The following is a 19,511-nucleotide window of genomic DNA, read 5'->3' on the forward strand; positions in this document are numbered from 1 at the left end:
AGGCTGTGTGTGTGTGTGTGTGTGTGTGTGTGTTTGTGTGTGAGGAGAGACAGCAGAAGGGCAAATGTCTCAGACTTTTTGCTTGTCATATGTGTCAGCTTAAGTATATATGCAAATAGATTGGGTGTAGCGCTCCATCATAGTCCCCCGTGGTAATGTGTGCCGTAGTGTGATTGACACTCTGCATGTTTATGAGGGAATGAAGCTGAAAAACCACGACACAGTGACAGAGGCTTTTGGGGGCTTTGCCTGGTGTGTGTGTGTGTGTATGTGTGTGTGACAGCAAATGTCACTGAGATAAACAGGGTGTCGGTGCTGTCGCGGGGCAGCCTTCACAAACTGCTGACTACATCTGTGTCGCCCCCTGCAGACCTGAGGAAGAACTTCGAGCAGGAGCCGCTGGGGAGGGAGGTGCGGCTCGAGCAGGAGGTGCTGCTGCAGTGTCGCCCCCCGGAGGGCATGCCCGCTGCAGAGGTACGTCTCACACTCCTCGTCCTCGTTTTCATTGCTTTATTTTTATCACTGTGGAGTTTGTGTTTTTTACACTGAAGGGCAATAGATTCGAAAAACATTGAAGAAAGCATTTTATAATTTTATTGCTGGATCATCCGTACACAATCTTATTTTAGCTTAAGTTAAAAGTGGACGTAGCCTCTTGGTTTGATACATAAACAACTGAGGAAGTGCTTTAAACCTGCAGTTTTCTAATAGCCAGCAGGGGACGACTCCACTGGTTGCAAAAAGAAGTCTAAGTCTGACTTGATTTAATACCTTGGTAAACATTTTCCTAATGAGTTTATACTCTCAGTCTCTTGTTTCAAGTCTTCTCTTGTGCAGCATGATCTTATTTTTTTTATTATGGTCCCGATTTAGAGTAAAATCCAATCCAAAGCAGGGTATGTTTTAGGGTGTGATTTCGAACAACGGCAGCCTGTCAACCAGGATAAAGATGTAAGAATGTGTATCCACCAACGACTGTATATAAAGATGGACGACGTGTCCACATCTGCTCTCATTGTACAAAATTGAAGCCAAAAAAGCCCCTGTGACTGGCGCTGCCATTGTGTGCTGGTTACGTCATTCGGAGTTGCGCAGTAGAGATCGGTGGGTGGAGCCACCGTTGCCACCTCCGCAAACCAAAACACACACTTTACTTAACCTCGTGTTTAACAGCAGAGCAGCTTCTTGTGTTGGTCTGAAGGAAACGTTCGCAGTTATGGAAACTTCAATGACTGTAGTGTTAGTGTTGGTTATGTCTCCTCTTACCGCTCCTCCTCTACTCTGCTGCTCGGGAACAGACCGGCAGCAGGAGCCAGAATTGTCAACAGAGACACTTTCAGGGAGCTGTCATGCCCTCCATCTTTTTATACAGTCTATGGTATCCACGTCCACATTCTTTTGAATGAAGATCATTTATTTATGAAGCAGAGGAAGCAAAGATCTAAATAATCAGTGATGGAAACACATAAACACAATGTTCGAGGACGCTTAGCAAAGGGCAAGACACTGAAATCTGTGAGATTTAAGTCTGCCCAGCCACCCTCATGAAACCATCCAAAATAATTTGCTGTTATTTAATAAATAAAGCAAAAAAAGCTGCGTTTAAATCCACTGTGTGTCATGTTTTAACACTAAGCTGTTTTAAATGCACGGCGATATATCCAACCGTTTTATTTCCCTCATAAAAAGAGCAGCACAACAATATATTTAAAAGAAAACAAAATATTCATAAATGTAGATTTTTATTACTCAAATAAATATTCATGTTTCGCTAAGATGATTTTTTAGTGGCTCAATAACATGAGGCAGAAAAAGCAGATCACATGAAAGGCTCATGTGATGAGGTTGCTGGAGAGCAGTTAACTGGAGTTTCACGATGTGTTACGTTATGATATTATTTTGTTTTGTTGTCGTTGTCGGCTTTGATATTAGTAATGAGGATGAGTCAGAAATAAAGGAGAGTTTGGCCGGAAAGAAGCCTTTCCTGAACAAATTATAAATAATCAAATATTGGCAGTGTTTGATCAACACCACATGTAGCATTGAAGCGTGTTGTGATGGCTCAATACCCTGCAGGTTTATACTGTTTACTGAATGAGTCTGTGTGTGTTCGGCTGACTCATGTTTATGCATACACACCTGCTAATTTGTCAAATGATTTATGTGTGGAGATATCTGCCAAAACGATTAAAGCGAATCATTGAAAATTGCTCGAACAAAAAAGTTTAAGAGTCCGGATGCTTTTCAAGATCTCCAACCAAAATCTTGGCTCCTGTTACTTTTTTTTAAACACACTTTTCTTTTTTTAATCTGAATTAATTTACACACTTTTCTGAACGTTCTGAGCAGTGTGTATTTGTGTGTGTGTGTGTGCCTCTCTGTAGGTGGACTGGCTGAAGAATGAGGACCTCATAGATCCGTCGCAGGACTCCAACTTCCTGATCACCATCGATCATGATCTGATCATCAAACAGGCCAGACTGTCAGACACGGCTAACTACACCTGTGTGGCCCGTAACGTGGTGGCCAAAAGACGCAGCAGCACGGCCACTCTTATTGTTTATGGTAACACAGGCGCACACACACACACACACACACAAGCTTGTAATCTTTCTATCTTTAACAAATATAAATGTTTCCCTACCTTGAATAGTACCATTTTTTTGTGCTTATTGATCAAAATCATGCATGTGTCCTGGTCAGACTGGTTGTGCAATGTAGATGCATTATGTTGAGGGATAATAGGTGACTTTCATATTTTAGCATCTGTTCACCAACATGAAAAACTTTTTACTGAGTTTTGCACTTTAATGTAAGACGGAGGTCATATTTGAAAGGAAATTATTTTAAAACTTGTCTGTTTTAAAGGAACTCATTTCTATGGCGGAGTATTACGGCCACATAAAAGAAAAAACAATCAGAGATTACGAGAATAAAGTCGTAATAATGCCATAAAAAAGTCGTAACATTGCAAGAATAAAGTCATAATTTGATGAGAATAAAGTTGTTTAGGTTATTGTTAGCCTGTGTGTTTTTATGAAGGGGAATATCAGCAGAGCAGCCGGCCGCCTGCGCAAAAATGGACAAAGTGTGAAGCATAACTTCACAGTGAGCATCTTGTGAAGCTAAAATGGAAATGATCGCACAGGAGGCTTAATGCAACTTCAGCCGGAGCTATATTTATTGAACACACCAGGCAGCATGGAAGCGTAGCATACATGTACCTCGCTAGTCCGTCATACATTTCTGTATTTACGAGGCATAAAAAATGATCCCCCATTGTTGGAAATTCACTTGTTACAACAGTTCAAGGGGTAAAACAAGTGCTGGTTAAAACAAGGCAAGACAAAAAGACACTAAAATACAATCATATTAATAAATATATACACTTTGTACACCAAGTGACAGAATAAGTAGCAATTGCACATGAGAAGTGATTGCACAGACATAATTGCACGGTATGGATGAGCTAATAAAAATGCAGAAGTCTATGTACCAAAGAGTATCACCTGCAAGACTCGCTCACGTTTCCCATCTGCATGTGTGTTTCTCTGTCAGTGAGCGGCGGCTGGTCCTCTTGGACTGAGTGGTCGGAGTGTAACGCTCGCTGTGGGCGGGGCTGGCAGCGACGAACACGCAGCTGCACCAATCCTGCTCCTCTGAATGGAGGAGCCTTCTGTGAGGGCCCGCCCTTCCAGAGGGTCACCTGCACCACACTGTGCCCAGGTGAGGATGACACAGGAATGCATGCTCTGCTTTATTTAATACCTTGTTATGCACTGAACTATCAAGGACATTTCCCCAATTGGACATTTTTAGGGAAGTGGCAGGATGAGTTTAACATTTGATTCTGATTTGCAAAGTATAACTTTAGGTTAAACCAGGCTTTTTACCTGTTTAGATGAGTTTCAACTCCAATCATCCAATCAGAGAAGCATTTGGTTGTATAAGTGCTCTGATTTTGCAAAGAGACTCTTCTACATCAGGAATATAGAGTTATCTAAATTACCGTCACACACCTTCTGCTTGTTATTGCTTCGCTCTGTGTGCCAGACCCCCCTGACTCCTGAGTCATTTCAAACAAACACCAGAATATATTGCAAAATTTTAAGCCATAAAATAAGCATCCTGCCTCATTAAAACTTCATGTTTAATTCTCCATCTACCTGCTGTGTCATTCCAGTGGACGGAGGCTGGACGGAGTGGGCGAAGTGGTCCGCCTGTGGGACTGAATGCACCCACTGGCGCAGCCGTGAGTGCCAGGCCCCCCCACCCAGGAACGGAGGAAAGCATTGCAGCGGCAGCATGATGGAGAGCAAGAACTGCACTGAGGGGCTGTGTGCGCGCAGTAAGTCACCTGTGTTTGACCTGGGATGGATGTTAAATGTCAGAAGAGGGTTAATATTTGGCTCATATGACGCTATGGATCCTAATTCTTCAGCTGGCCTTTTAATACACGTCTGCATATATTGAATTTAGTGCTCTGTTGCAGCTCTCTGGTATCTGAAAGGACGGGGTGTTTCTGAGGCATCAGCAGGGGTCATCTCCCATGTAGCATATTATCCGCTTCAGGTTGCTGTTGAATTGATGATAAAAAGTCCCGCAGGCGTCGATTTCCGTGCTCATGGTTCAGTTTTATAAGGTGCATTGCATTTCAAAGATTTTTTTATACATAAATGTATTCCCAGGGTATTTAGCCATAGCAGCGTGGTGAGAGCGGAAATGATATGTGGAGAGAGATGAAAGGAATAACAGCTCAATCGCAGACAGATGTTTCATGGGGCAAAATTTAGGTTCACAAAGAGAGAAGGCAAGTGATCCACATCTAAAAGGCACAGATGGAGAGAGAGCGAGAGGTAGAGCAAATGCAGACCAGGGGAGTTCGTGGAGAGGGATGCGAGCATGACACGGCCAAGTCGAAAAATTAGCACAGAGAAGAGCATATGAGAGTGAGTCAGACTCGCGCTGACACCCAATGTGCAGCCCGTGATGAGCTGGGAGGAATCCAGCTGACAGCGCATTAGAATCTCAGAGACGCACATCCACAGAGGCAGCGAGATACATTCAAGTGCACACTCCAGAACACTCACACACACACTCGAGACAACACAATCATGCATACTGAAGAGCCTCGTAAAATGCACGTGCAACCTAGGGATCATACGCAACGCTGTGCTTCGACTCTTTGAGACGTACACGCTAGTCCTGACATAAACAGGCTTCCATGTAGCAGCCAGATTAGACAAATACTCTGTCTGATTTGACTGCGCAGTACTGAGCGTTCTCAGGGGGCTGTCAGGGAAACATGCACTCAAGTGCTTCTGTCAAAGGGGGAGGATGAGGAGCACTGTGCTGGAGAAAATCTGTAAATGTGCCACTTGGCAAACTACATGTTGCTGGCTGATTTATTTATTTTCCAAGCACTTTAATTTGATTAATCTGCGGACAAATTGTCCTGATGACTTTGCGTGTTTCCGACAAACATCAGAAGCTCACTAATGACTCAATCATTGTTATTCCCTTCGAGGAGCGGCTAAATACCCCAGTCATAAATGTGAAATGCTCTGAGACACCACAAACCATCATCTTCACTGCCCCCTTGTAGATTCTAATTGCTCTTGCGTGAATGTGAAAGTCGGGGAATCCATTTGGTGTTTTGATGATGCTGATGGGAGACGAGGTTATTTGCTTTGAGCTCGAGTAAGTGACACGATCCTGAAAGATGGTTTCGACATTCATCAAACCACTCAGGGATGATTTGCATCGGTGTTATTTTGGAAAAGATTGTTCCCGTCAGGAGAAGGTTGTTTTTTTTCACAGGATGGAGGCGATAACGTACCCTGCGGGGTGTGTAAAGACACGTTTTCAATCTGCATCGTACTCCCTGATGCACCACACACAACACTACTGCCCTTGTTCATTTTCAAAACTGTCTTAACTTTAGCACTCTCATCCAGACAGTCCTTATCTCTTCCTCAGTCATTTTCAAATAAGCTGTTATTCCCTTGTACATTATGTAAACAATTATGCTGAATCTCATTCCACAAAGACGCTCATTTCTGGAAGTAGAGGTTATTATTTTTTTCAGATGTAGAATATGTTTTCTATCCGGCAGTGGGCCTTTTATGTTAGCATTTCTATTTTCATATTGATGAGTTATTGTTTACTTTCCTGTTTTCTGCTTTATGTTATGTTGTTTATTTCATTTGCATAACAACGAGTCCATCCATTTTTATGTTCTTGTGTTTTTTTTCTTTTCTTCTTCTCTTGTTTTTTCTCTTGATCAAACAGATAAAAAGATTTCTATTGAACATGCAAGCCATCGTAAGTTCACCTTCCCATGACTTCACACTTTCACCGCCTCATGCTGTCTCTGTCTCTGTGTGTGTGTGTGTGTGTGTGTGTGTGTGTGTGTGTGCTCATATGAGTCCTAACATCTGTGTAAGTGCGTGCAGCGCTTTGTGTCGACTCGTCTCTCCACACTGTGTTGTCATCTCAGATGGAGTTCAGTGGAGACACACCTCACCTTCCTGTCCCGCCTGCTTATGAGTGTTGTTATCCTGTCTTGTCTCGTATGTTGACTAAGCCTAACATAAGTTTCTGAGCTGGCGCATTGTTAGCACTTTTCATTATTTATATAACAGCTTGCTGCAACTTTAGATTGAAAGAAACAAGATAGAAACATCACAACTATGGCCTTGTTTACGCGTGCTATTAACATGCGTGATGCGTAACATCAGTGGGCTGATCCGCCACCCAAGGCTCATTGAAGGCATATTGGGACTCGATCGATCAGGCCACATTTGGAGGTGGTCCGGGGTGCGTTTATCCACATTAGTTTGGCAGTGTGTTGGCTAATGTGTTCTGGGCCACATTGTAGGACCCCCTAACCTCCATATCCAGACTCTCTTGTCGTTCTTTGCTAGTTGAATACTTCTATGCTGTGTCTTCTGGCTTTCTTATTTCTCTTGTCATTTCAAGCATGTGCGAGTACAGAAGCCCTGAGCGGTAATGCATCAATACTTTTTATTTGATTGTCCCGCGATAACGAGCAATTTACGGTTGTTTTCTCGAGATCTCGAGACAACAAAGCTGCACCATCGTAACGTCAGATAATCATAACTCGTATCCTATCCTACGTTCTCTATATTATCTTACATCTGCTCCTGTTGTACGCTTGGTGTCAGCGTCTAACATGTACGCTTTAAGTTTTTCTGACATCATGCTGGCCTCTAATTCTCTCAGTTGAGTGTCTTGAGAATGAATGCAGTTGGGGCTTTAAAGATGACTGGCTGTTTTCCCTAAGTTACACTGACTTTATGTCAGCCTTTAAAATTATAGCCAGCAAGTTTTATGCACTGTAGCCTTTGCTCTCTTGCTCTCTTGCTTTTGATTTAATAAACATGTGCGTATAAGTTTGAACAATGTAAACTCACTGTGTAGCTTGTTGCTCACAACTTATAATATGAGTTTATTAATTAATGGATTATTATCTGATTTGTTAACAAGAGAGAAGAGAATGATGTTTGATTACATCTTGGAGTGTTACTCATTTATGTTGACTTTTTATAACCCAAGTTATTGGTGAATTGTGGATTGCAAGGAATTATTTTAACCTTGACTTTAAATCAATGATTTGTGCTACTATTCTCCTTCTAGTAGTTACTTTAGTCTTTTCATCAATCTGCATGGCTGATTTTTCTGTCAATGTACTTTTATGTACTCATGTAACCATGTCATATATCCATTTATTGGACATTTGGCTATGTGTTGTTAATCATTTATCATTTATACTTACATTTATTAAGTTGTTATAGAACTTCTCTTTGAAAACTTATTTGTGGGTCAGAGAGTCGCAGAAACTGGTCTTGTCTGTGAAAAGATTTATGATTGGGTCCCGGCCTGCAGCTGGACCACGTGGGGTAGGGCTCTTGTCGGCCAATAGTCATGGGTCCACTGGACATGTGTCCCTCACCTCAAGTGGATGGGCCTCGTGAACCAACTGCAGGTGCAGGGGTGCAAATTCCAGCTTTTGCGCAGAGGTCTACATAAAGGCAAATGTCTGGAGATCGGGGCTCACTCTTCGCTGCATTCTGCTCAGGACATGCCTTCCCGCCTCTCAGAGATCAAATAGCCTGAAAAACTTTTACATTTGAATCTAGTCCGTTTGTGACTTGAACTTCTTGCGTTATTTAGATTTGAAGCAAGGCATCGATGACTGTTGGGCCTGCCATATGGGGATGCTCGTAAGCTCCTGGCGACAAATACGCCTATTGAGGGTTTGCATGGTATCTCTTGGTAGACAAACCTAAACAGGACTCGAGGTTTTGTGAATAATGACCACCAGAGACCCCAAAATGGAGCTGACAGATACATAGAATGTAATTTAAGGTTTCTTAAATTGCATCCAAATTGTCCAACTTCTACATTTTCAGCCTCATTTAAAGGCATCTGAAAACAGAACCAGACCAGTTCTGACAAATTTGAGTTTTTAACTTTTTTTATTTTTTATATTTTGTATCATTTATAACTGAGTGAACAAATAAAAGGCAATGTAAAACTTTAAGAAGGAGGGAGTTTTTGTTCTGGAGTGAGTGGTATAAAATCAAAAGTGAGAAGCGTTTTCTTCAAAGGACTCCGCCACGCCCCCGAGGTAAGCTCATGAGATTCACACTACAGCGACATTACTAATTTATAGCCACACACACACACCACACAGAGGAAGATAAAATCATACGCGTGTTTAGTCCAGTGATTAAAGTCAAAGTAAGTAAAGGCAGTATTAGGCACAGCTGTTTCCATGACAACAACACAACACAGGCTCTTAGTCCCACCAGTGTTGTGGAGCTGTGTTTAGCTGCAGATGCTTCTTCACATTTGTCAAGCTCTTCACAGCTGACGAGCACTTCTCCTCCAGACACAGCTTACATTTCACCGTCATGTTGTTCTCGTCCCTTTCGCCCAAACATTCAGAATAATGTGAATATTTCCACAAAGTAAACGCTGTCCTTTTTGACGTCTCGCTAGTTGAGTTAGCTAGCTACACATGCGCACTGACACAGCTTTGTTAACCTTCTGCTGATACTTAGCGACCTGCTGCACGGTGGTGCAGTGGTTAGCGCTGTTGCCTCACAGCTAGAAGGTTCAAACCCCGGTTTGGGCAAGGTGGGCCTTTATGTACGGAGTTTGCATGTTCTCCTCGTGCATGTGTTCCCTCGGGGGTCTCCGGCTTCCTCCCACAGTCCAAAGACATGCTTGTAAGGTTAATTGATGACTCTAAATTGCCCATAGGTGTGGATGTGAGTGCGAAAGGTTGTCTGTCTCTATGTGTCAGCCCTGTGATTGACTGCCGACCAGTCCAGGGTGTACCCCGCCCATCGCCCAATGACAGCTGCAATAGGTTCCAGCCCCCCGCGACCCTGACCCCTGAACATGGATGGATGGTACGCAGCGACCTGCCAAGAAGGAGGAGAGAAACAGAAACAGCTTCAGGGATTTTCTGTTTTGTTTTCAACAAAAGTTAAAGAGAAATACGCCGATTTATTTTGTCCAGTAACAGATTGCTTATTTATGAATTGCCGAACTAACGTGTTACGTTACTCGTTACAACTGAAAAGTAATCAGAGTACTCTAACGGATTTCTTTGGAACCCCAACACTGGTTAACTCTGAAAAACTGAGAAAATGAAATGTATGGATGCATGTCCACTCAGGGCTTCCGTATACAAGTATGTAGTGTATGCATCAAAAGGGGTATTTGTATTTATTATAGTCCAATACGAGGCGATGCTGTACAGATGAAGTAAGCAAGTGAGGCGGCGCCTGGACGAAAACTCTGCACAGTCCTGTACGAAGGGTGCAAAATGACAGGCCTCTAAGCTGAGACTCTTTGATCCACAGGCTGTGACACGTAAGCAGAGAACTTTCTGGAGAAAAACAGTTGATTTCCGTCTGACTCTCAGTTACTCTGTGATATAGTTTACATTTGAAGTGATGGTAATTCCTGTAGCTCAATGTGACGTGGGCTCAGGGGAGAGCAGCCGCGGTAATGCACCTAATTCGCCATTGTTCCGTTTCTGGTAATAAGTGCGGACGGCTGTCGGATTCGCTTCCATCGCGCCACGTGAGCACCGGAGCTCTCCTCTGCCAGCCCGTCTGCCTCCGGCTTCCCTCTCCTCCGCCCTTTCTTCCACTCTCTGTAGTGTCTGCGCCTTCCTCCAACTTCTCCCCTGCTCTTTAAACACAGGCCTTTTCCTCAAGCACAGCCCTCCTTATCTCCTCTCTCCTCCTCACCACACTCCTAATCCGTCTGTCCTCTCAACAAATCACAACCTTATCTAACTCCTTCCTATCACTTTTGCCAAATTGCCTCTCCTCTCGCTCTCTCCTCCTCTGTTTATCCAGCCCGTCTACTGCTTCTTTCTGTTTTTTTTTTTGCTCTTCATTGTCTCCCGCCAACCTCGCTCCTCGTCTGCTCCTCTCTTCTGCTGTGGTGTGACTGGCTCACGTGTCCGGGCTGGGTACGGCTCTAGCTAGTGTTGGGGAGTCGGGGCTGAGAACGCTGCGGTGGGCTCGCTGACCAATCATCCAGGAGAGAGGAGCGAGGAGTCGGGCGAGGAGGAGATGTTTATGCTTTGCAGGAAGATGATCAAGTTCGGCATTAAGTTAGAATAGGTTCACAAAAAAAAATCAATAAGCAAGCACTGTTATTCAATAATCTATTGACTAAATCTTTATGAATTTTTTGTTTGAAAAGTCAAAAGTGCAATCCAAATTTCCCAGAGCCCAAGGCGACTCAACAAACACGGTGCTTTGGCCAATTAAAACCAAACGTTATTGACTTTCTGGTGGAAAAGCTGCAAAAACGAATAATTTCAGCTCTAACTTTGTCTACAACTAATTTATAATTCTCTCTGCTCCAGTGGATTTCTAGAAAATCAGATGTTGTCTGTTAACTTGTCTTCTCTCCCCTCTCGTGTTTCCCTTACGTTGCTATCTGTTTCTCTCACATGTGTATCTCGATGATGTCTTGACCATCTGCCTCTCTATCCCCCGTTCAGCGCTGGCCCCGGGTGTGGGTGTCGCGGTCTACGGCGGCCTGGTGGGGGCCCTGCTGCTGTGTGTGATCCTGGTGTTGTGCGTGGGAGTGCTCGCATATCGCCGCAGATGCCGCCATCTCCATGGAGACATCACCGACTCTTCTTCTGCTCTCACCGCCGCCTTCCACCCTGGCAACTACAAGCCTCCCAGACAGGGTAAATTCACACACACACATCAACCAGTACACATTCACACACTTCTTTCTCTCTTTATTAGTGTTTGTCCCTGATTTTCCTGTTTTAACTCATCTTCATACAGCACTCTGCTATTTATAACATCCCATAAATTAATTCTCTGTACACCATTATCTCCTCTCACTTAGTCAATTCTCCGTTCTTTACTGCATTACATTTTTTACATTTAAAGCATTCGTCATGGTTTCCCTCCTCTTGTTCCTGCCATCAAATATTAATTAGCGACATTAATCCATTTCTCTCGCGTCACTTTTAGCGCTCTCAGCGGCGCCGTTGTCATTTCTGGTGATGAAAGAACGGCTCCTCTTCTTCTCCTGTGTCTGCAGATAACCCTCACCCTCTGCATCCCTCAGCTCCCCCCGATCTGACGGCCACAGCTGGGGCTTTCCGCGGCCCGCTCTTCTCCCTGCAGCAAGGAGTCAACGATAGCCCCCACAAGATCCCCATGACCACCTCTCCCCTGCTGGACCCCCTGCCCAGCCTCAAAATCAAGGTGTACAACGCCTCCACGCTGTCCTCCCTGGAGCTCCCTGCAGACATGTACTCTGGTGATGGGGAGATCCTCAGCCTGAAGTCTGTGGGCACAGTGGGGAGAGAGCGAGACTACCACAGCCACACCCTGTCCAGAGAGCCGGGACTGAGCACCAGCGCCACCCTGGGTAACCTGGGAGGACGCCTTACCATCCCAAATACAGGTCAGAGGAGTGCAATAAAGCTGCTTTCCCACTGGTCAAAAAACCCACTAACACCCGGCTTTTTTGCTTAATGGGAAAAGTTACAATCAGCATTCAGACCCGGGTCAAATGACTCTGCAGTAGACCCGGTCAATTATTGCTTCGGCTCCGATTGCCATTGATGGGAACACAAAACCGGCATTGACACGCTAATCTCCTTTCCGATACGATGCTATGCTCCGTCGGTGACTTCTACAAGAAATTCCGCCTGTCTCCGTCCGAGCAGTGCTTGAACATTGTTCCCAACCGATCAGCATCAATACGCGGGTCTTCCCGGGTCTGAAAAACTCACGTCAATGGCATAATTTTGGTTGGAAAGGGGTATGACATAGCATTTGTACTTTACTGTTTTATAGTAACAAAGAAACACTTCTTATACAGGTATTATCACATCTTTACACATTCACAAGGAACCAGAATTTAAATGCAGCCATTATAAATCAGTTAATTACTTTACTACAAAATTAGTAACAACACCTTCTCCCTCAGGTGTGAGCCTCCTCATCCCTCCCGGCACGATCCCCCAGGGGAAGTTCTACGAGATGTACCTCATCATCAACAAGTGGGACAAAACGACGTGAGTGCTCTTCATCGTCGCTCCTCTATTTCACTTGTCTCCTTTGCAAACACGAGGCAGAATAGACCTCATTCTCACCTCAATCAGAAATGTTCCACTGCACGGATCACCCACTGTGAGCCACTTGAGTTCTATCACTTTTTCTGAGGATAAAAAAAATGATCAACTTCTTTCAACTTCTGCACCAAAGGAGCGGATTCATTTCCTGCCATTTTCTGGTTCGATATTCAGCGTGCCTCAAACACGTCAATACCAGCGTGTTCCTGCGCTGTGTTGTGGCCATGATGTTCTTTTATAAATGAAGCGTGATGTTTTGGCAACTGTTGGCAAACACCCGGTGTTCTAACTGCCTATGTGTGTGTGTGTGTGTGTGTGTGTGTGTGTGTGTGTGTGTGTGTGTGTGTGTGTGACATTGACAGGCTACCCTCAGAGGGCAGTCAGACTGTACTGAGTCCTGTGGTGAGCTGCGGCCCGTCCGGTATGCTGCTGAATCGTCCTGTGGTTCTTACTTTGCCGCACTGTGCCCAGCTCGACACACCGACGCCTGATTGGACCCTCACACTGAAGACGCAGACGCACCAGGGGGCCTGGGAGGTGAGACAGCCTCTCTCTGGTACCAAATGATGGATATCTCATTGGCTTCAATTAACCTTTATTCAATCTATTTTTTCAGGAGGTGCTGACAGTCGGAGAGGAGACTCTGTCGTCTCCGTGCTACCTGCAGCTGGAGGAGGAGTGCTGTCATGTTCTCATGGAGCAGCTGGGAACGTATGGCCTGGTGGGTCAGTCCTGCCCTCCGCAACCCGCCTGCAAGCGCCTGCAGCTGGCTCTGTTCGCCCCAAGAGCCCCCTGCCTGTCCCTGGACTACAGCCTCCGTATCTACTGCATCCACGACACCCCACATGCGCTGAAGGTGCTGATCGTGTGTTTCTTTGTCACTGTTTGTCTGTTTAAACATGGATTTGGGTGGAATAAGCCTTTAAAACTACACACTCTAGGAGATAAAGTAGTATTTAGGTGGAAGAACCGTAATATCCAGAATATAAGTTGCAATCTGTTTTTGGGGGTATCCCATGGGAAAAAAAGATATTCTATTGCTATAATTAATTAAAAATGTGTACACTGGTTGTTATAACACTATTAAACTCAGCCTACGTTAACGTTGATTGTTGTGAGGATGGCGGCTGCACTGGTGTTCATGACGGCACACGTCGTGATGAAGCTTTAGCTAGATTAAAGCAACATTGTCTGCGTAAAATACTGTAACACAATAAACTGCCTCTGTCTGCATTTTATACTGGTATATAGGTCGCACCGGTATATAGGACACAGCCCACTTTAGAGGTGAAAACAAATGTAGTAAAAGTGAGTGATCAGACAGAATGTGTTTTAGCAGCTGGGGTCTTTTTTGTCATTGTTTTCAATGAGAGGCTTTTAGCGCGCTGCTTTTCGTTGCAGAGCGCCTCACATTTTTCCGCTCTGTGCGCCTCACGTTTTTGAGGAAACGCTCTGAGCGCCTTGATTTGAAAAAACTTGCCCGACGTCATTGGCGTTTTTTCTGATTGTCCAGTCGGATGAATGGAGAGGCGGGCCTTCTGTCATTTTACAATGTAACGGTTAGGTTAATGACAGCTAATGATTCAGTGGTTGCCATAACAACAGTAGAAAAAAAAGCGCAGCAAGCTGCTCTTTTTTAACTGTAGGCTTCAACAGAAAAGGCAGTGCGGTGCGCCTCACTCTGTCTGATCAGGCCCTTATACACGGAATTTAACGGTACTTGAACACTCTCAAATATTTTGGTGCCATAAACCTTTAAGAATAAAAGTACCTGAGCAGGAAGTTATACTTGGGGATTATAGGGTCCTTGGAATGAAATCCTGAAACTGCTGCCGTCTTTACTACAGGAATATTGTTGTGTTTTGACCTTCAGGGCCACCATACAATAAGTTAAGCACAACACATCAAGTGTTATTTAGTGTGAATGCTTCCTATGCATTACGATAACTTGCTTATAGCAAAAAAGCTGTTTAAAAATAGAAATAGATCTTTCATTTCACCTGTAGTTGTAAAGTTTGATACGTTTTATAAATGAGACACTTGTTCAATATATATATATAAGTTTTTGTTTGTTTGTGCTGTTTCGTGTCCATCTTTGTGCACTTTATCTCCTCTTCCAGAGTTGTTTTGTTCTGTTTTTTTCACCACTAAAAAAAATTTAAAAAATGGATGTGCAAAGACAAAAAAGTTAGTATGAAATAAAACAAAGGATAACAACATTAAAAGTTCATATCTCTTATTTGCATGGTAGTCCTGGGTAATAGAGGAGTCCCATTCGCTCTAAACGGAGCCCCTGCAGGTCCAACCTACTCACCCAAATCACATTCTGATTTCACAAATTGAATCATCGACTCAAAATAGCAGCACAATACACACCCACCCTAATAAACAAAAAGTGAGCACTCCACCCAGAGAAATTTGGACCCGCTGAAGTCAAATATTTTCCCTCTTTTAGTCTCTTTCTGTGTGAAGTGTTAACAGAGCAGCCAGGGTGGTAAACACGAGCGTGCTGTGTGAAGTTTACTGGCACGACTTGACATGATTTCTGGCTGCTGAAGTTCAAACAGCTTTCCAACTGTCAGCCCTCCCACATTTACACCAGCTTAGAGAATGCATGATTCAGAAAGAACGTGGTGAAATGTGTTTTAATTGATGACCCACACTGATGCCAGTCGTGTCCGTGTGTGTCCCCGCAGGAGGTGCTGGACTTGGAGAGGAGCTTAGGTGGAGTTCTGTTGGAGGATCCCAAGCCGCTGCTCTTCAAAGACAGCTACCACAACCTGCGCCTGTCCATCCACGACATCCCTCACACGCACTGGAGAAGCAAACTACTGGCAAAGTATCAGGTGAGATACCCAGAAAGCAGCAGCTTTCAGCCTGTTGATATCAGTTTTGTTTACAAAAATGGTGAGAACCAAATAAATCCCCACAAAAAAATTGCTGTTGTTGTGCAAACTCTTGATTTCCCTTTCCATTTTCTCCGAGAATACAGCTTGTGGACTTTACACTTCACTGCTGGTGTAAACATCCAAACTTTCTGCTGCATCCTCTTTGCTGCAGCGCTGAGAGTGCAGTCTGAATCATCTCTGAAAAAACAAACAGGAAATCTGATAGTGATCCTAATTCATGGACAGAGAGCTTAAGAAATAAATTATCCCCCGACACACGGTGGAGACCGGAGTACAAAAACACACATCGCACTCTCCATGACTGGAAAATGTGTTCTAGATCCTTCCTGATTGTGCAGCTCAGGACAAAAGCACTTTAATCACAGTAGAGATATTTTTTGTTAACTGGATCATTGTTTTTTGTTTCCAGGAGATCCCCTTCTATCACATCTGGAGCGGCAGTCAGAGACCTCTGCACTGCACCTTCAGCCTGGAGAGAGGCAGCCTGGCTGTGTCGCAGCTCAGCTGTAAGATCTGCGTCCGGCAGGTGGAGGGGGAGGGACAGATATTCCAGCTGCACACGGATATTCAGGAGGTAATGATGACAACACTTAATTAAAGCTGCGTTTCCACCTTAGGAACTATACCCAGGAACTTTTGGAGGTGTTCAGTGTTCAGTCATGAGACCCTCTGATTCATGGGTAATACTTTACAAAAGTGCAGAGACTTTTGGGGTGAGCCCTGCAGCGCTGAAAATTTCTGATTAGCCGAGCAGTCACAGCATCTAGAAGACCAAAAGAACAGCAAGTAGTTTGACTGTCTGGATGTGTTTCCATAACATGCTTCAATATTTTCAACACTCTGAGGAAGAAGTGGCTGTCTATGGTTGATCCTTAAACTGGGCTGCAAGGTGGAAGGTCCCTAGTTCGAACGCTGGTTCAGACGTTCGAACATGCTCGTTAGGTTCATTGGTGATTCTAAATTGCAGCTTAATGTGAGCGTGAACGTTTGTTTGTCTCTGTGTGTCAGCTGTGTGATTGACTGCCGATCAGTCCAGGTGTAATCCCGCCTCTCGCCCAATGACAGCTGGGATAGGCTCCGGCCCCCCTGCAGCCCTGAAGAGGATAACCGGTACAGATAATGAATGGATCCTTAAACTCAGTATTCAAACCGGGGAGAGTGCAAAGGATAATATGAAAAAAAGGACTTCATGCTGAGTTGCAGCCGTTGTTATTGATTAAAAACCGTATGGGTGTTACCTCTGTAAACCTGTGTAAAACAATTGCATCTTTTGCACAAATCAGCAGATTAATTTGCTGTATCATCCTCGGTCTTTAGTCGTCGGTGGAAACTCAGACAACAATGGGCTGGAGGAACATTTTGTAAAAAGCCCCTGGTGCTGAGAATCCTGGGTACTTTTAGTGCAAAGGCAGCATAATTTGCTTAAAAAAAACACACACACAAATATGAAACACAAAAGTGGTCTAAATGCTCCTCGTCCTCTCTTTCCATGTAGACCCTACCGCCGCACTCGCCCCTCCCCTCAGGAGGCACCTGCCTGCCTTCCTCTCAAGTGGGACCCTATGCCTTTCGCTTGCCTGACTCCATCCGCCAGAAGATCTGCGCCAGTCTGGACGCACCCAGCGCTCGAGGATGTGACTGGAGACTACTGGCCCGCAGTCTGGGCTTTGACAGGTCAGATCTGCCTCTCAGGTTTCTGCATCTTTGTCCTCCTTTAAAGCTTTATTAAACACGCACTTCTTCAGATACCCTTTTATTACTTAAGTTGTTGTGTAACGTTAATTAATCCTGCTTTTTTTAATAGTTTTTTAAACTTTCAGAGTACTCCATTTTAGTGTATTATCACCATAATGTTCTTTGTAATGCTTCTATCTTATCTCTTAATTGAATTCTGTTTTCATTCTGCTGTTATGAAGCAATTTGTAACTTTGTTTTGAAAGGTGTTAAACAAATAAAGTTAATTATTATTATATATTAGAACTCAGGCTTAACAAACACATCTGAAGTGTAGAAATTAAGAGTGTTCTATCCTGGTCGCACCTAATGAATAGGATGCAGTCATGCGTGTGTTTGTTTAAGAAGACGTTTAATCTTGCTAATAAGATCATCTCGCTCAGTGAAGTATGATCGTTAGCTGAGCATCTATAAAAGGACTTTCAAAATAAAGTTGTACTACCATTATTTGCACCGTACGGTATTAATGACTTCAACTTTTGTAATCAGTGAAGTATCTCTTCCTGTTCTCACCTCTCGTCTTTGTCCTCTTCAGGTACTTGAACTACTTCGCCACAAAGCCGAGCCCCACAGGTGTTCTGCTGGACTTATGGGAAGCCTGTCACCAGGCTGACGCAGACCTGGTCTCTCTGGCGACCGCGCTGGAAGAGATGGGCAAAAGTGAGGTGCTTGTTGTCATGACAACAGATGGGGATTGTTGATTGGTCAAGAATCAAGAGAGCGAGCAAGACTTTTATTTTTTTTTTTATTCACCGCCGTGATGAAAATAAGAATATGCACACCCTGGCACAAATCACAAGCCCACAGAGCATTTTGTCTCCTTCACATGAACTGTATTACCTCTGCCTCATCTTCCTTTCACTGCCCCCAGATCAGCCACTGTAGCTACATACCAACCATAACCCATCCCCATGCGGGCCATCCTAGGATAACTGCTAACCTGATTCAGCTTGAATCCTCCAAAGCAATGTAGCATCTGCAAGATGTGAAAGCAATTTGAGGGTAGGAAGGCGTAAAATGGGCGTTAAGTAATCTGTCAGATGTGATGTTGTCCGTCTTCTTGAAAGATTGAAAATGACACTTTTGTTGTATATAAATGATACAGCTTTGGGACAAACAAAAAGATCCATGTTTTCAACACAATAAGGCACACAAATACGCAAACGCTAACACAGGATTAGCCATGTTTTGGTAGCAGCATGAAAGCGCATGATTGAAATCCATCTCACCTCCTGGCAGGGGCTTTTGTTTTCTCCATCGTCGTTCTGCGTGTGCAGAGAATGACAGACAGCACCGATCTGTCTGCAACGTCCTCAGGCTACAGACACACTCCAACACACACACACACACAAACTGGTCATTCACCGGCTCAGACAGGATTTCTTGTCTTACTGCTTCGACTGTCCACATATCATACGACGGGGACTGAAACCCTCAAAGTTTGAGGGCTCGAGCATTTCGCTGTGGGCGGAGAAACAAAAAAAAGCTGCCTCTTCTTTCTGTGTGGTAGGCGGATGTATTGTGAAGTCCGTTAAAGAATTGGCGGATAACGAGACCGATTGACTCTTTATATTGTACCAACAAATGCCTCAAAGCCTTGGCATATCATTGCGACTCACAGGGGTGTTCTCTTTCATCTCTCCTCGCGCTCCTCTATCGCTCTGCCACACTCCTCCGATCTGTCGAGAACAAGCTGCAGGAGAGCTTTCCAGTCATCCCTTAAAAGTTTCCTTTGGGGAACGCTCTTTAAGTTATTATCCATATTTGTGGATTGTTTTTTTTTTTCACTGTCATTGCTGTTAACGATCACATGGAAACTGTTCCATCATCTCGGCTTGTTTAGACTCGTGAGCTGCTGTGTTTGAGTTTTGAGAGGGGTGTACTACGAAGCGAGATCAATGAGTTAGCGAGGTTTGTTGAGCCGAGTTTTGATGGCTCTCTTTTAGCTACGGTAAGAGTTTTAGATTGATATATTGACTGTAAAGCGCTGTCCTTCCATTAATTAATTTCCTAAAGATACACTCCATGAAAGATATATCAGCTGAGGGGAAGCGTTATATGTGAAAACGTGTTATGTTAGTAATGCTACAGAAAGAAGCTGCAGCATTGCATGACAGGAACGTGCCTGCAGTCAGTTAGTGATGCAGGAAATCCCCCCCCCCCGGTCCTTCTCCTCTCACTGTTTCAGGTGATATTAGCACCTTAAA

The 19,511-nt window shown here is 44.1% G+C and overlaps 1 protein-coding gene across 1 annotated transcript in view; it reads left to right on the plus strand.

Moving 5' to 3' along the window:
- unc5b (unc-5 netrin receptor B) overlaps positions 1 to 19,511 on the plus strand; it is a 157,960-nt gene extending 138,449 nt beyond the window's left edge. The window contains exons 4-17 of the mRNA XM_069659025.1: positions 371 to 474; positions 2,385 to 2,565; positions 3,559 to 3,726; positions 4,184 to 4,348; positions 6,292 to 6,324; positions 11,060 to 11,254; positions 11,620 to 11,988; positions 12,517 to 12,604; positions 13,024 to 13,198; positions 13,278 to 13,517; positions 15,358 to 15,507; positions 15,980 to 16,144; positions 17,066 to 17,244; positions 17,840 to 19,511. Coding sequence (XP_069515126.1) covers positions 371 to 474; positions 2,385 to 2,565; positions 3,559 to 3,726; positions 4,184 to 4,348; positions 6,292 to 6,324; positions 11,060 to 11,254; positions 11,620 to 11,988; positions 12,517 to 12,604; positions 13,024 to 13,198; positions 13,278 to 13,517; positions 15,358 to 15,507; positions 15,980 to 16,144; positions 17,066 to 17,244; positions 17,840 to 18,005 — 2,378 coding nt within the window. The 3' untranslated portion in view covers positions 18,006 to 19,511. The remainder of the gene's footprint in view (positions 1 to 370; positions 475 to 2,384; positions 2,566 to 3,558; positions 3,727 to 4,183; positions 4,349 to 6,291; positions 6,325 to 11,059; positions 11,255 to 11,619; positions 11,989 to 12,516; positions 12,605 to 13,023; positions 13,199 to 13,277; positions 13,518 to 15,357; positions 15,508 to 15,979; positions 16,145 to 17,065; positions 17,245 to 17,839) is intronic.

This window comes from Semicossyphus pulcher, unplaced genomic scaffold (genome assembly GCF_022749685.1).
Source record: "Semicossyphus pulcher isolate SPU_LCO1_2020_fin unplaced genomic scaffold, fSemPul1.0.p SCAF_12, whole genome shotgun sequence".
Lineage (NCBI taxonomy): Eukaryota > Metazoa > Chordata > Actinopteri > Labriformes > Labridae > Semicossyphus > Semicossyphus pulcher.